At 33.3% G+C, this 16,355-nt stretch overlaps 1 protein-coding gene across 3 annotated transcripts in view; it reads right to left on the minus strand.

Moving 5' to 3' along the window:
* The window catches only part of Cert1 (ceramide transporter 1), a 110,630-nt gene that overhangs the window by 15,531 nt on the left and 78,744 nt on the right, over positions 1-16,355 (minus strand). For 2 of the 3 annotated variants that reach the window (XM_027927618.2, XM_071612516.1), the window contains exons 9-12: positions 13,673-13,759; positions 11,106-11,198; positions 10,512-10,589; positions 942-1,037 (exon numbers count right to left, since the gene is read on the minus strand). In XM_027927618.2, coding sequence (XP_027783419.1) covers positions 942-1,037; positions 10,512-10,589; positions 11,106-11,198; positions 13,673-13,759 — 354 coding nt within the window. The remainder of the gene's footprint in view (positions 1-941; positions 1,038-10,511; positions 10,590-11,105; positions 11,199-13,672; positions 13,760-16,355) is intronic. The other variant, XM_027927620.2, reaches the window with a different exon arrangement.

A 16,355-nucleotide genomic window follows, 5' to 3' on the forward strand; every position in this document is an offset into this window, starting at 1 on the left:
AATCATATCTCTGGCTCTTTTTATTTTTTACTTTGTGACAGGGTCTCACTGTTGTTAAGGACCTCACAAAGTTGCTGAGGCTAGCTTTGAACTTGTGAGCCTCCTACCTCAGTCTCCCGAGTTGCTGGGATTACAAGTATGAGCCTTCTCTTACTTCTTAATTACTTCTTCATTTCCCTACCCACCATGTGGAGAGGAAGCCTCAGCATTAATATTGTATCTCACTTGCTAGAATAATTTTTGTTGCCGTAGTCTATAAAAATATTGTAAATATAAAATTTGCTTAAGTTTTTCCTCCTACAATTTTTTGTCTACAATGTCCTCTCCTTACATTTGTCACAACCTTATTTCTATTTCCAGATACAGTTCAAATGTTTCTTATTATAAAAAAAATTGAGTTCTTTCAAATTACAGAGCTTTTTTCTAATTTTCTTCAATCACATGCATTCTTTATTCAATACATTATCAGATGGAGCCAAGTAATAGTATCTTTTAAATGTCAATATCCTCTTTCTCAACTAAAATTTTAGTGTAGCAGCAGTGTGATTAATATTTGTCTTTCAGCATGAGATAGTTTCAAATTCAATGCTGTTTTTGCTTCTCAAGTCTATCTCTGTGTCTTGTTCTTCTACTTCTTGCTCTTATTCTCTCTTAGGTTTAGGGATATGAATATGATTAGTTTACCAGTGTCCCCCTTCACACACACACACAAAAAAAACAAGGGGAAAGAAAATAAATGACACTTGAACATAATATTCAGTACTTAAAATATAAGATAAACAAAAAGACATTTTATTTCTCAATATCTGGTACTTCTTTAATTTATGTAATAACATTTTAAAGTAATCATAAAATGCTATCTTTATTTATATCAATAGTAATGATAACATTGCTGAAACAGATCTATACTGAACAATGTATAACATTTCAGTGGAAATTACCTTCATTTCTCCTTCTTCTACAACCAACTGCCAATTGGCATCTCCACCTACATCTTGTAATGAATAAGTCATATGGTTCTGCACCATCTCTTCAACCTTGAAAAGAAAAATAAAGCCATGAGAATGAACATATAATAGTTATGTCATAATCTCTAAACCAGAATGGTATTCAGTTTACTGCAATTCAGAAATGGTACTCTAAAACAGCTGAGGTTAGTTTAGTGGGTTTTACATAGTGTTGAAGAGTTTAGTCCACATTCCAGATATCCAGATTAATGATAGAAGGGAGAAATGCAGGGAAGGAAGATGCTTCACTCAAGTAACCAGATTGGCCCCTAATGTGTATCTAGTGATTGAAATAAGCATTTCTTTCCTGGAAAAATGAAATATTGTACACTTCACTATCAAATACAGAGTGATGTCTTAAAAACATCAAATCATGGAATTAGGGTAAAAGAAGCATAAAGAAATCATCTAGTTCATTGTTACTATATTGAAGATAATAGAGAAATCAGATAGCTTATGTCAAAGGTTTCCCTACAAAAAAGGGGAAAACTTTCTTTATTTCACCAATATACCTGTTTTTATCATAAATATAAACCAACTTAAAAATAAACAAATTTCCTTTTACGTGATCCCAATTTCACTGTTCTGAATTCTTTTAGGGACAAATTAGCTTTTAGTTTATTGTTTCAAAGTGTCTAACTAAATTTCTTTTTTCTTTTTCTTTGTGTGTGTTTGCACGCACGCACGCACATGCATGTGCTCTGGGGATTGAACCAGAGCTTCACATTTGCTAGGCAAGTGTTCTACTATTGACTGGCCTGTCCCAGTACCACTAAATTTCTTTTACTGAAATTTAAATGCAACATCAGTTTTTAATGATCACATATTACCCTTACGCATCTCAAGCAAAGAAAAGGTGAATTTCACGATCCCAGAATCCTTAATTATATTTAGAGCTAAGATTTCACAAAAGTGTTTTTTGCAGTCTCTCAGTTTGAATTTTTTTGTTTTTGTTTTTTTGGAAATGAGGGTTGAACCCATGGGCCCTTTACCACTGAGCTACATCCCCAGTGCTTTTTAAAAATTTTTATTTTGAGAACACAGTCTTGCTAAGTTGCTGAGGATTTTGCTAAATTCCTGAGGCTGACCTCAAACTTGTGATCCTCCTGTCTCCACCTTCCAAATCGCTTGGGATTACAAGTGTACATTAATGTGCCCAGCCTAAAATGCTTTTAAACAGAACTTAAGTGATAAAAAAGATTGTGACAGCAAAATAATTTTATGCAATAAATACATTAAAGGAAGAAAATGGTTAAAAATATGTACATTATACTTTTATTTAAAAATTTATTTCTAAGTTTAACTAATTTCCCATAAAGTCTATTGCATTCATTAGGGATAAAAAAATAAGAGTTAGATTTAAAATATTTTAAAATAAATAGATTGATGGTTTTGAGGCAGATAATTTAAAAATTATTAACCCCACTATATAATTTTTTGTGTACTAAAGAATGTTATCAATATATTATAGTGATGTGCACTTCTTCTACATCACGATTTCTAGATCTCAGAATGCACTTTTTTTTCTGGGTGGGGTGGGGGAGGTACCAGGGATTGAACTCAAGGGTACTTGACCACTGAGCCACAACCACAGCCCTATTTTGTATTTTGTTTAGAGACAGGGTCTCACTGAGTTGCTTAGCACCTCACTTTTGCTGAAGCTGGCTTTGAACTTGTGATCCTCCTGCCTGAATCACTGAGATAATAGGTGTGTGCCACTGCGCCTGGCTCAGAATACACTTTTTGGTACTTGAGATTGAACTCTGGGGACTTCAACCACTGAGCCACATCCCCACCCTTTTTTCTGTATTTTATTTAGACACAGGGTCTCATTGAGTTGCTTAGCACCTCACTTTTGATGAAGCTGGCTTTGAACTCCTGGTCCTCCTGCTTCAGCCTCCCAAGACTCTGGGATTATAGGTGTGAGCCATGGTGCCTGGCCAGAATGCACTTTTGATTACTATAAGTTGGTTTTCTTTTAAGTGTATCCTGATTTGGCAATCATCATACAAATCATACATACATCATTCTGACAAAAATGTTAACTGTTAACGTTGAGATTCTATATTCTGCTTTTGGTACTAAAAATTTTATTCCTTTATTTTTAATTCTTAAGACACTGTGATGCTGGGTTTCAGATTTGAGAGAAACTTAAAAATTTAAACATACATTCTATAATTTTACAAAGCTTTATTATAAAACATAATTTCAGGTGTTACTTAGAGAAATCTGTTTCTTTAGAAGAACTTTGAATTCTGCTTTGAGAAGAGGCAAGATTCTAAGTTATATATACAATGTATCTGATTTCTAAAAGAGGAAGAATAAGAACAGTTGCTCTTAGTACCCACAGTAGTGTTGTCTTAATTCATTTGTCTGTCACATTGAGATCTGAAGAAATTTTTACCTTGTGTACATCCCAAAAATCTTAAAAATCTTTATATTTGAACATACAGGAGAGAAACTAAAAGTTAAGAATGCCTGTGTTTATTATGAGGCAGATTAGAGGCAGAAAGAAATGCTTCCAAAGAAAAACCCTATTTAAAATGGGTAACTTGTGAGGGAAGAATATAAAGAGGATTTTTTATCCTGTTAAAATAAAGAGAGTTTTGTTTAAATATCTTTTTAGTTCCATGTAACTTTTTTTTTCTGAAAACTCTGTAATTTTGGCTTTGTATGGGAAATTATTCCTGAATTAGGTATTTTACACACACACACACACACACACACACACTTGTAGATGGACATAATACCTTTATTTTATTTATTTTTATGTGTGCTGAGGACCAAACCCAGTGCCTCACATGTGCTAGGCAAGCATTCTACCACTGAACCCCAACCCCAGACCCTGAATTAAATATTTTAAACGTTTGTGAAACTAGATGTGTTTCATTTTTGTTTTGGCCTAAATAAACCAGAGTTCATAAATATAAATCAATAGGAGATAGCACAAGTTAAAATAATGCACAGAAAGCACATTTAACATTCTTTCTAGATAGATTAAAAGGATATTCCTATAACAATTACCACTACCATCCGTAGAAAAACAGTTTTAATTTCCTTCACTTACGAGGGCTTAAAAAAGTACAACAAAGAAACATGATATATTCATTACCATGCTCCCAGGAAATTAAACTAAAGAACTAAAATACTGTGGCAACCTCTACAAAGCTTTCTTCATAGAATTACGTTCACTTCCTTGAGGCAATAAATAAGAAGATAGGTGAAACAGGTAAAATCTTACTAAAACAGATTTTATATTCACTGCAATGAAATATGAAATAACCAAGTTGACTACAGAGGCAGTGACTTGGGCACCTGTAATCGCACTTGATCTTTCACAGATTTAATCTAATGATTTGATAAGTGTACTGTATAGTCATGACTCTGTCAAAAGGATGTGGGAAACAAGGAACCATTAAATTTAATGACAGAAATAAACACTAGCAAGCTGGGGGTGGTGGCATTCACCTATAATCCTAGCTACTCAGGAGGCTGAAGCAGTAAGATTACAAGTTCAAGACTGCAACTTGACGATACCCTGTTTCAAAATAAAAAAGGGCTGGGAGCTGGTGCATGCCTGTAAATCTCAGCAACTTGAGAGACTTGAGGCAGGAGGATTACAAATTCAGAGCCAGCCTCAGCAAATTAGCAAGGGCTTAAGCAACTTAGTGAGACCCCCAACTGAAAACAAAAATTAAAAAGGACTGGGAGGACTGGGGTTGTAGCTCAGTGATGAAGTACTTGCCTTGCATGTGTAAGGCACAGCACCACATAAAAATACATACATAAATAAAATAAAGGTGTTGTGTCCATCTACAAGTAAAAATATTTTACAAAAAGAGTGGGGGGTGCTACGGATGTATAGCTCAGTGGTAGAGCACTTGCCTAGCATGTTGCTAGGCCCTGGGTTCAATCTCCAGTTCTATAAGAAAAACAACAGAAAGTCAAATGTACCGATTTATTAGGGTCAAATTTGATATTCCAGGAACTACTGTTACCAGTATTACCTGCTAGCATTTTAAAAAACACAAAAAGATTGGATCAAACTCACTGAAGCAGATGAACAGTATTCCAAAGTTTTAATTAGGTGAAGCATAATTTTAGAAATCATGCCCTTGATTTTTAGGGACCTACAGTTGAAAATGAGCCCACATATGTAGCATCTTCATACCAATAAACTATGAAAAAAAGGATACAAAACACATTTGAGATAAGGGGTCATTATTCAATTTTAACCTTTTCTACCATTTTGGATTCAAATTACTTAGTCTGATGCCATTTTGAACCTACTAAACTGGATTTTTCTAACACTATTAAAACAAATCTGAAAAGAATATTGCCCTTTGATGGTACAAACAAAAGTCTAGAAGGACTCCAAAAACAGCTGAGATCTCCTTCTCTTAGCCACGTGAAAGAAATACAATTTTGCTTATTGTTACACAGTCACAAAACCATAGAGTGGCTTGTTAGAAGAATTTATTAATGACAAATTAATAGTGAACAGTTAACCTGAATTAAAAATGGCCAATAGCATAAATAGTGAATTCACTGAAGAAATTCAAACAGCTAAAAATGAAAAATGTCACCTGTAGTATATCAATTGGCAAAAATTATCTAAATTATACCATTCAGTGTCAGCACAGTCAAAGAATACTGGTTTGGGAATGTAAGCTAGTTCAACTTTCCTAATTAACAGCTTGGCAATAAGAATAAAAATAACTTAGAAATGTTCACAATCTTTGTCCCAGCAATTACATTTCTAGCAATATATTCTAAGGAAATAATTGGGTAAGTGTGTGAAGATGTAAAAAGATACTGCATGTACAAGGATGCTCACTGTATAACAAGAGAAAATAAAGAAAATAAAAACCTACATAGTCATATTAAGTGAGTAGGTTAATCTAGCATGCAACATATCAATAAATATATAGAGATATGGACCTATACTTATTGGAGGGAAAATGAATCTGAAAGCTAAAAAAAGTCGTAAAACAATCTAGGTATAATTATTTATTTTGATAGGAAAAAAGATAATTATTAAGATGTGTTTATTTATCACCATATGTTTTTATTTTATTTTTTGTGCTAGGGATTGATCTCAGGGCCTCCCCCACATGGTAGACAGATGCTTACCACTGAACTCCATCCACAGTCCTTTTAAAATTTTGAGACAATGTCTTACTAAGTTGCCCAGACTGGCCTTCAACTTGAGATCCTCCTACTTTAGTCTCCCAAGTAGCAGGGATCACAGGCGTGTATCACTGTGTCTGGCCCTGTCTTTTTATTTTTATATGATAAATACAAGAATATTAGAAGTAATTAATTATTCTACTTTTTATCTATATAAAATTAAGATATATTATTCATATAATAAACAAAGGGAGGGGTGAAATAATTATCCAACAATAATGTGTTGTTATTGACCAAGTGGGAAAGGGCTATTTTACATAGAGCCATTTTTTTTTTTTTTGCAATGGTCACACCACACATTAACCTGCAGATAAATTCATATCCTTTTGGTTTCTTTATTTTTCAGTAGATGATTTTTCCCTACTGATTCATGAGGAAACATCTTAAATGTTAACTGTGTTAAGCAAATAAATATAACCAAATAAATAAGTTTATAAATAAGTCCTTTCTTCCTTCTGAAGAAGTCTGTGCTTCTTTCCAGTTTGTGCTACAGTCATTATTTCAAAAAACTTGCAGTTCTTTATAATTTCAATTTCTCAGATTGAAGCAAATCCATTCCTTATATCTGCTCATAAGAAAGAGTCACATGTTGATCAAGCAAATACACTTATTTTATTTGAAGCTATTTTCAAGGCATCTTTTAGATCTATGTTTCATTATCCTACCCAATCAGGCCTATGAATATAATTTCAACAAGAACAAGATAGCCATGAGCTAATACTTATGTAGATAGCATAACCAAATTACAGAGGTCTGGAAGACTTCTGTATGGAAATTGATACCAATGATTAAAAAAACTATATGTGATATCTATATGAATATTCTGGATTTTAAAAGATGTTAGAGTAAATATGACTTCACTGAGGTATTATGTTTACTATTTGGCAATTTTGTGTGTGTGTGGGTGTGGGTGTGGGTGTGCGCACGCGCGCGCGCGCCAGAGAATGAACCCAAGGTCGGCATATGCTAGGCAAGTATTCTAACACTTTCCAAATTACTGAAAGTGATAGCAAAGCTCTGTATACCTATAATCCCAGAGATTAGAGAGACTAGCAGGAGAATTCTAAGTCTGAAGCCAGTCTGGGCAACTTAGCAAGACTCTGTCTCCAAAAAAAAAAAGGGGGGTGGGCTGGGGATGTAGCTCAGTGGTGAAGTACCCCTTGATCCAATCAACAATATGGGGGTTAGGGGGTGATGACAAAATTTGAATTCATTTTTTAAAAAAATTATATATAACAACAGAATGCATTTTATAATTCTTATTATACATATAGAGCACAATTTTTCTTATCTCTGGTTGTATACAAAGTATATTCACACCAATTCGTGTCTTCATACATGTACTTTGGATACTAATGTCCATCACATTCCACCATCATTTCTAACCCCATGCCTCCTCCCTTCCCCTCCAACCCTTCTGCCCTATCTAGAGTTCGTCTATTCCTCTCAGGCTCCCTCTCCCTATCCCACTATGAATCAGCCTCCTTATATCAAAGAAAACATTCGGCGTTTGGTTATTTGGGATGGACTAACTTCACTTAGCATTATGTTCTCTAACTCCATCTATTTACTTGCAAATGCCATGATTTTATTCTCTTTTATTGCTGAGCAATGAATTCATTTTTAAACTAATTATCAAAATATTACAAAATGAAGAATGTGGGTACCTCAATTATTTTAAGGAATGTGGAATTAGTGTATATTATTATATATAATGCAACACAATATAACGTAACATGCTTCTAATGTTAATAAATACCTTAGAGCTTCTTAATTTTCTTAATTTAATTTGAAAACTGTAAAATGTACAAACTCAATTTAGTTGCTAGTGTGATTTCACATTGTGTTAGAAATGGAAGAATGTCCTAGATAACACTTTCTAGGTTAATGTAAACTCTAGGTCTATATCTGATGCTGTATTCTCATTCATATTTTTTTCTCTCTCACTGTGGTACTAGGGATCAAGCCCAGGGGAGCTCTAACTCTGAGTTACATTCTCAGCCCTTTAAAAAATGCTGTATTTTTGAGACGGTCTAAGTTGCTGAGGCTGGCCTCAAACTTGAGAATCTCCTGCCTTAGTCTTTGAGTCACTGGGATTATGGGTGTGTGCCAGTACACACAACTCAATGCTGTATTCTCAAGTGTGATTATACAGAATCAATTTGCTAGATCCTTTGATGATGCGAAAATGAGTGCAATCTCCCCTGAAATAAGCAATCTTATCAACTTGGAATTCTTTATATTCTAAAGGCACTGTTGAATATGAGATGCAGTCTAATCAACAGTGCAGAGCCCAAGTGTACTAATGGAAACAAATGCTTTTAACAAGAACAATAACTACTTGAAGTCATGAACATTATTTTCTTTATTTTTACTCTTTTGGCATATAAGAGTGCAAAATAATCAAATACTGAAATGAGACCTGATCAATTCTAAGCACCACATATTAGAAAAAAAATTTATGAGAAAAATTAATTTTTCTCAATTTATATACCAAGTTACATAAAAAGTTCCGGAAGAACTACACCAAAGAAGTTACAACTAGAGTAAGAGCTATTCCATGCTTGTATAATTATATCAAAATGGATTCTACTGTCATATAGAACTCTTTTTAAAGAGCCATTTTTTTAAAAAAAAGTAAGCTACAATTTGGCAAAGTCTTATTAACATATAGGCACCTGCCCCTCAGCTACATAGCATTTAAAGGCTTTCAGCTGTTCTATTGCGCTACAGCTAGGGTCTGAGTTTGAGTTCTGAAGCCCAAATTCTGACTGGCTTACGTTCTTCCCTTACTTTCATTACACTTTCCTTTATTTATAATCCTATGCATTCCTACATTTCAAGGGAAAACTGTGAACAGTATTGATAGGTTTTGGTCTATGATTTTATTATTTTAATGCAAGGTGGGGTCAGCAGAATAAAACAGTCTCCTGGCATCTAGTTTTGTCATTGATTCAGTGAATATAATGAGTCATTTTTAAAAAAGGTATACATAAATGAGTAGGGAAAAAAGAAATAGTATATCTGGTTGTGGATGATATCTAATCAAGAACTGCTACATCTTTTTCTCAAAGATGTTCAAGGCAAAAAAAAAAAAGCTACAAAAGTCATAAAAATGCATTTCAAGTCTTATTTCACAGTTAAGAATGAATATAAATTTTATTTGTATGTGGAAAATAATAAAGATTTAAACTATGATTTAAAAACATTTTAAAACACTTTTATACTTATTTAAAAAATAATGTGTATACTGATTAGTTCAAAGAAATTATTATAATGACAACTTATTGAGCACTTACTATGTTCCAGGATCTAGCTAAATCACAAAAGTGAAGCACAGAAAAGTTAGGAGAATTTGCAAAAGCCCATGCATCTAACCAGGATTTAAAATGGCCATTTTAACTAGATAGCTCAGGTTCTTAACATTACAATATGCAATGCAATAAAATGCAATCACTATAAAAATATAAAATTAAATGATAAAGATCTGAAGCAGGACTGGGGATGTAACTTAATGTAGAGTGCTTGCAGAGCAGAGTGTTCAATCCCCAGGACGTACACAAAAAAACACAAATAAACAAATAAACAAACCAATGATGTCACTAAAAAAATATTCCTCTTATAGTAATTATGATTTTGAGTATAGAGACTACACACCCAGCTTCCTGTCTTAAATTCTTACGGAAATTGGTTATTCATTCATTTAGCATGACTAAATGATCAATGAACTTAAAGCCAATTTCCATAAATTTACCATATAAACAAATAATAAATCATAGTATCCACAGGTAATTTATAGAAGGAAAATATAATGTGTTCAATGGAGCTTAGCATTATAGTGGTAATGAGGCAAATATTTAAAAAGTTATTTCCTTGTTGAACATAAGGAGGAGATATTTTAAGTTACATTAAAAGTTAGACTGCTAAAATCTGCTTTGATGCCACAACATATCCTGCAGCTCATGTCCATGAAAGTTGCTGAATCCTGTCTGAAGAAACATATTACATTTAAAAAAAAAAAAATCAGGTAACTTCTATTTGTTTCAATTCCATTTGAAAATCTTTTTGGAGTATCTTCAATAAGATAAAAAATTCCAAGCTATTAACAGTAGAGTATATAAAGTAAAGGACACATGCAAGCCTGATGGAGAAATTATTTAGTGGATAAGGAAGGCCTTTTTAATGCTTATTGTTACTATTTAAGATTAAAAAATCAAAACAAGTGCCCTGACCAAAAGATGTCTAGGAATAGGGAAAGCAGATTGAAATATAGCACAGAAAGACTCAAGTCCACTCAATACATTCATACAGTACCTGGGCGCTGAATCTGTGAACATCGTCAGAGGCACTGACTAGATCAATGGAAGACATGGAGGAAGAGCGACTATAGGGCTACCAGAGACAGACAAAGAAAAAACCAAGTAATCAGAACAAAGGCACAACAGAGCTTTCAGTACCAACTTCCAAACACAAGATAAAGAAAGAGAAAACAAAGCACTATATGAAACAAGCACAGCAGCAAGTGCTGACTTCATGCACCTATTATGTATTATACTCTAAAATCATTCCAAAAAGAATGTAGTGCTTCCAATAATACCAAATAAGACAACTTAACCCCAAAGAAGAAAGAGATATATTAATATAATTGGTTATACTTCTGGTTAACTAATTTGGACTCCCTGTCCACCCCCTTGCTTTTTCCTCCAATAATAATAATTAATAACAACAACAACAGCAGCAACAACATTGTGTTGAGAACAAGATTTTTGATTTTATATGGAATTTAACACACACTACAAAAAAACTTACTAAATTCTTGGAAAGGCGAGAAAATCTATATTACAAGATAGTTCCATCAACAGTGAAGAATGTAAGATATACTTTAAGTAAACTCTGACATTACTTTACCTTTTGGACAAATCTATGAGTCCCCACAGAAGAAAAGGCATCTCCAGATGGTAATGATGTAGGCCAATGCAACCTGACCTTTTCACTCTGTGACTAAAAGAGCATATATTGTTAAGATATGATAGTTTTAAAGTGTACTTGCAGATTAAGAAGGATACTATAACCTGGAACCATCAACATTTAATTGGTAAACATTTTAGTATTTAAAAATATATGAATAACGAAATTTCTTCACAGACTTCAACAAGTCTTGCCCAATCCCAACACCAGCTTCAGATATCCCAATTTAGTCTCTTCTGACTGTAAAACTACATTAGACAAGGATTAGCTCTTTGATTTTGCTCCTAGTTAGCCCCATTCTTCCCCTGCATAAGATTATCTATCATGAATCAATCTTAACACTGTTGCCAATTTTCTTCTATTCAAACTGTAGCCAAATTATTTCCATTATTCTACTTCATCAGGCCCAATGGCTTATGTGTCATTAGAACCAATATCATGATTTGCTTCAGTTATATTCTTAAGAGCACATCATATGATCTCTTTGCCGTCTTTCCATGAAAGCATTCTGTCTTCATCCCATCATCTTATTCCTATTAAGCTGAGACGACCTCCTTCCTCTTCTTTGGTTTATCTAGTTTCTTCTCACTATTCAACAAATATTTGCTAAAAGTAATATACTAAAACTATACTGTGCTATTGTGTTTGTGTTCATCTTTTAACTATAAAGACAGTGATTTCTAGTCAATGCTGTCTCAACATAACATCTCATTCCCTCACTCACCAATTTATTGTATACAACTTTCCCTATGTTAACAAGTAATGTAAACTCAAAAAAGCATGATGTGTCACTTGGAAAATACTTATGCAATGGCTGTGTTGTTAAAAAAAAATGCAATATACATTGAGCACAAAGAGGGAGATGATTTGAACTGATGGAATTTATTTCATAGATTTTTTAAAGCCTACTACTGAAAAGTATTACCACATTGTAATTATTTTTGTCACATTTATGTACACATGGCTAGTAGACAAGGAAAATCAGGGTCTGTTCAATGGCTGTTTTCTTAACACCTGCCAGAGTGAAAGAAGGCATAGAAGCAGATTTGATAGCCCCATGAATATTTCTTTTTCTAAAGCTTACAGAAGTTTACACTGATCCTCTACTAATATACTGTTATTGAATACAGTCACATTTTAAAGCCAGAAAGGATGCTTTGAATCATCTTTTCTAGCTCCTTATTTCACATGTTAGAAAACCTAAGTCCAGAGAATTTGTTGAAACTCATAGTTACAAAGAGTCAGTGGTGAAGCTAAGACCAAGATGTCTTGACTGTATAAGTTCACTACTCTTCCCCAAATAGCATCTTCTAGGGGGTTAAAAAAAAAAAAAAAAGTCAAGGGAAACAAATGATGCTACTTCAGGTAAGTACGTTAGGCATTCAAAACACAATGATGCTATTTCAGGAACTACTTTAGGCATCCAAAAGTAAAGCCCACTTAGGATCTGAAAGTTCCCACTCAACTGAGTGCTGTGTAGCATTTTTGGGGGTGTAAAAAAATGAGTAGTAAGTTTTACAAAAAAATGTGATTTAAAAATATAATGAAAATAAATATAAGAAACCAATAGGTAACTTACTTCAGGTGATTTACTCTTGGCTACTAGAACAGCAAATGGGCATAATAATCATGACTGCCTTAATAATGACAGGCAATGAATAAGCCAACATTTCATTTGTAGTATTAAAACTGATATACAAATGATTATTTGCAAGGCACTTTATAGTCATAGTTTATTTATGCTTGCCCAAGAAGGCAAGAGATTCTACCACAAGTAATATAGTTTAAAGATGGTGTGGAGTATGGGAAGGGGAAATAACTAAAATTGATCTTTAAATACCATCTAGTGGTAAAATGTGGAAACTACGTTGCTACACAATTGAAGCAAGTTATCAAATTAATCTTGAAACTAAAATTAAAGGATTTAAGAATGCTTTCCTTCAATTTCCAAAGAGGGAGCTGGTTATAAATGTTAGCAATTCAATGATGATGATGATAAAACAGTAAGTAAAAGGAAGAAAAACTAATGGTGAGGGTCTTAAAGGAAATAAAGGAGTTAATAAATAAAAATTGAGAGCCAACATCGAAAAAGAACCATCTTAAAGTTTTAATTATCTTCCTCTTGAATTCTTATGGTACTTGAAGAGAAATTCAAAGAAACCTTTTGTTAACACTAAATATATGCTTGATAATCATAAAGGTCAAAGAATGATTAAAATTGGAGACTTCAAGGGGAACAGGAAGAACATTTCCATTTAAATTCATGTTAATTATGTATACTTCCTTTAAACAATTGTATAGGTCTTCTCATCTACTGCTTGGAAATTAACAGATAAAGGAACTGAGTTAAAGATTCTTCCACATTTATGACTTAATTTTGATAGTTGATTTTTTTTAGGATATTAATATAGCTCACCATTTTCAAGTTCTATTAATATGAAATAATATACATCAAAGAATTCCTACAGTGTTTGAATTTCAGCTTAGAATTTTTAATATAGATATACCTGTTCTTCTATTTTATCTTGTCTATCAAGAGCAGCTTCAACAGCATCAAAGAACTCTTCTTCATTAATCAGACTGTTTGGACCTTCCTATTCAAATACACAGAAGAAAAAAAAAATAACAGTTAATTTAAAGAAGTGGAAAACACTGATAATCCTGGTATTAACTTCAGAGAAAAGTTGAAAACTGACCCAATAAACATTTATTGAATACCCATTTAAGAACTAGTCATTTATACCGTGTAAGATTATCACAAAGGTAAGTAATACGCTCTGTAAAATCCTATCAATATTAAAATTAACTCACCCAACACTCATATTTACCATATACTGTTTTAAGTATTAATCTAGAGTAAAGGTTGGTGAACTATGGCCAATGGATCGAATCTAATCTGCTACCTACTTTCATATGGCCTGTTAGCTAAGAATTTCAATTTTACAAAGTTGGAAAAAAAGTAAAAGTAGTAACATTTCATAATATGTTAAAATTGAAATTCCAATACCAAAAATAAAGTTTTGTTGAAATGCAATCATGTTCATTTGTTAATGTAATTATTTTTGACTGCTTGTACTTGCAAGTGATAAGGGACATATAAAGATCCTCCTGCCAGTACTTCCCATGGACTTTAAGAAGGTTCTTCCTAGTTGAGGGCAAATGTATCAGAGAAAGAAAAGTTAAGTTGATGCTTGAAAGTCTCATTAGATGACAGAATATAGTCATCACCTGGGGGAACTTGTTACAATGAAAATTCTTAGACCCTCATGCTCAGATATTCATTTTCTGGGTCTTGGGTAGAGCCCAGGAAAATACACTTTAATGTCTCCCAAGTGATTCTGATACAAATAGAATCTCAGCTGTATTAGAAGATGAAAAGTATAAAGAATAGCAACAAACAACGTATGTTTCTGCTATGATGAACCAAGTAAGTGGAATGTAAATAAAACAATAACTTCATATGGTAAAAGCAGAGCATGAGCAGGTAGGCTTGGGTCTAGGGTTCCCTAAAATTTAAACCAAACCACCAAAAAAGTAAAAAGGGGATACATGAAAATTGCTGGAATCTTCTCAGCTTAATAATCCTTAAGTTATAAGGCCTCTCCTTATAACTTAACCACATCAACTACCTTTAATTTCGTATTCAAATACAACACACATACAGAACAATGTACATCTCAATGAATTATCATAAAGTAAATGTTTCTCATCTAAGGACCAGCTAAGACACGAGGTCCTGAAAATAGATAGTAACGAATACTCTAGAGCCATCTTCCTGTAGGATTCACTTTATAAAGTTCAAATATTTCAAAGACACAACTGACATCAGTATAATTGTGGTCTCTGCTGATCAGAGAAAAAAACAAAACATTCAAAACCTACTCCAAATGATTTTTTTTCTAATGATTTTTTACAATTTTATTGGTCATATTTACATCTGCATTTAAATAATAATAATAATAATTCAATCTATAGGGGATTCTGGTCCTTACGTAATCACATCAGTTTATCAGTTGGGATCTGCAGCTTTTAAAAAAATCCTACTTTTGGCATGCCAACAAGGAGGGGGTGGGATTCTGATTTGCTAAATTAAATGGTTTGTCCTGTAATAAAGGCAAATTTGATGAAGAAATAGAACACAATTTTCTTTATTAAAAATGACTTTTATTTTTATTTTTTTAGGGAGAGAGAGAGAGAGAGAGAGAGAGGGAGAGAGAGAGAATTTTAATATTTATTTTTTAATTTTCGGCAGACACAACATCTTTATTTGTATGTGGTGGTGAGGATCAAACCCAGGCCGCACGCATGGCAGGCGAGCGCGCTACCGCTTGAGCCACATCCCCAGCCCTAAAAATGACTTTTAAAAGCTCAACATTTTAACTCATCATGCTTAGTAAGGGAAGCAGCTACTTATTGGTAAAACTATAGGACATCCCTTAGTCTTTATCTTAATTGCCCTCAGAAGCCACTTCTTATGTTAAGGACTCTACCTCTATAAATTCCTAATTAAGTTCTCTAGCTTTAAATTCCTAATTTCCCCCCTCTTCTTCTCTAAGCACTTTTCTTGGGCTCCTCTGAAGGCCTTCTGTGCCTTTAAATGTTGGTGCTCCTATAGTCCCATATAGATGATGTTCCTTGACATACCATGAAGTTACACTGATAAACCCAATGTAAATTGAAAACATCATAAGTTAAAATGTATTTAATGCACCTAACTGTTCAAATATCATAGCTTATATGTAATTATATCAGTTGTTTATGCTTGTGGTTCCATGGCTGTTTGGGAGATAAAGTTCTCTGCAGCTGCCCAGATGACAAAGTATCACATACTGGTAGTCCAGAAAAGATAAAAATTCAAAACAGTATTGCATTTGCACCATCATGAAATCTAAAAATTATAAGTTGAACCATCATGAGTTGAGGACTGTCTGTATTTGCTCTCCCACAGATTCTCACTCATTTCCAAAGCTTCAGTCATCATCTTACTTGTGAATTCATAGCCAGGCAATCCTTCTTTTAAGACACAGAGCTTTATAGCTACAAGATGTCTAAAATCAGCTCTTCTCCTTCCACACCAATCTGCAGAAACCACAGCCTAATCTTGGATTCTTCCTTTTTTTCTCATTTGATCACCACACCTTTCAATTCTACTTTTCAAATATCTAATTTGCCATTGTCTTTCCATTCTTA

This window comes from Marmota flaviventris, chromosome 5 (genome assembly GCF_047511675.1).
Source record: "Marmota flaviventris isolate mMarFla1 chromosome 5, mMarFla1.hap1, whole genome shotgun sequence".
NCBI classification, from domain to species: Eukaryota; Metazoa; Chordata; class Mammalia; order Rodentia; family Sciuridae; genus Marmota; species Marmota flaviventris.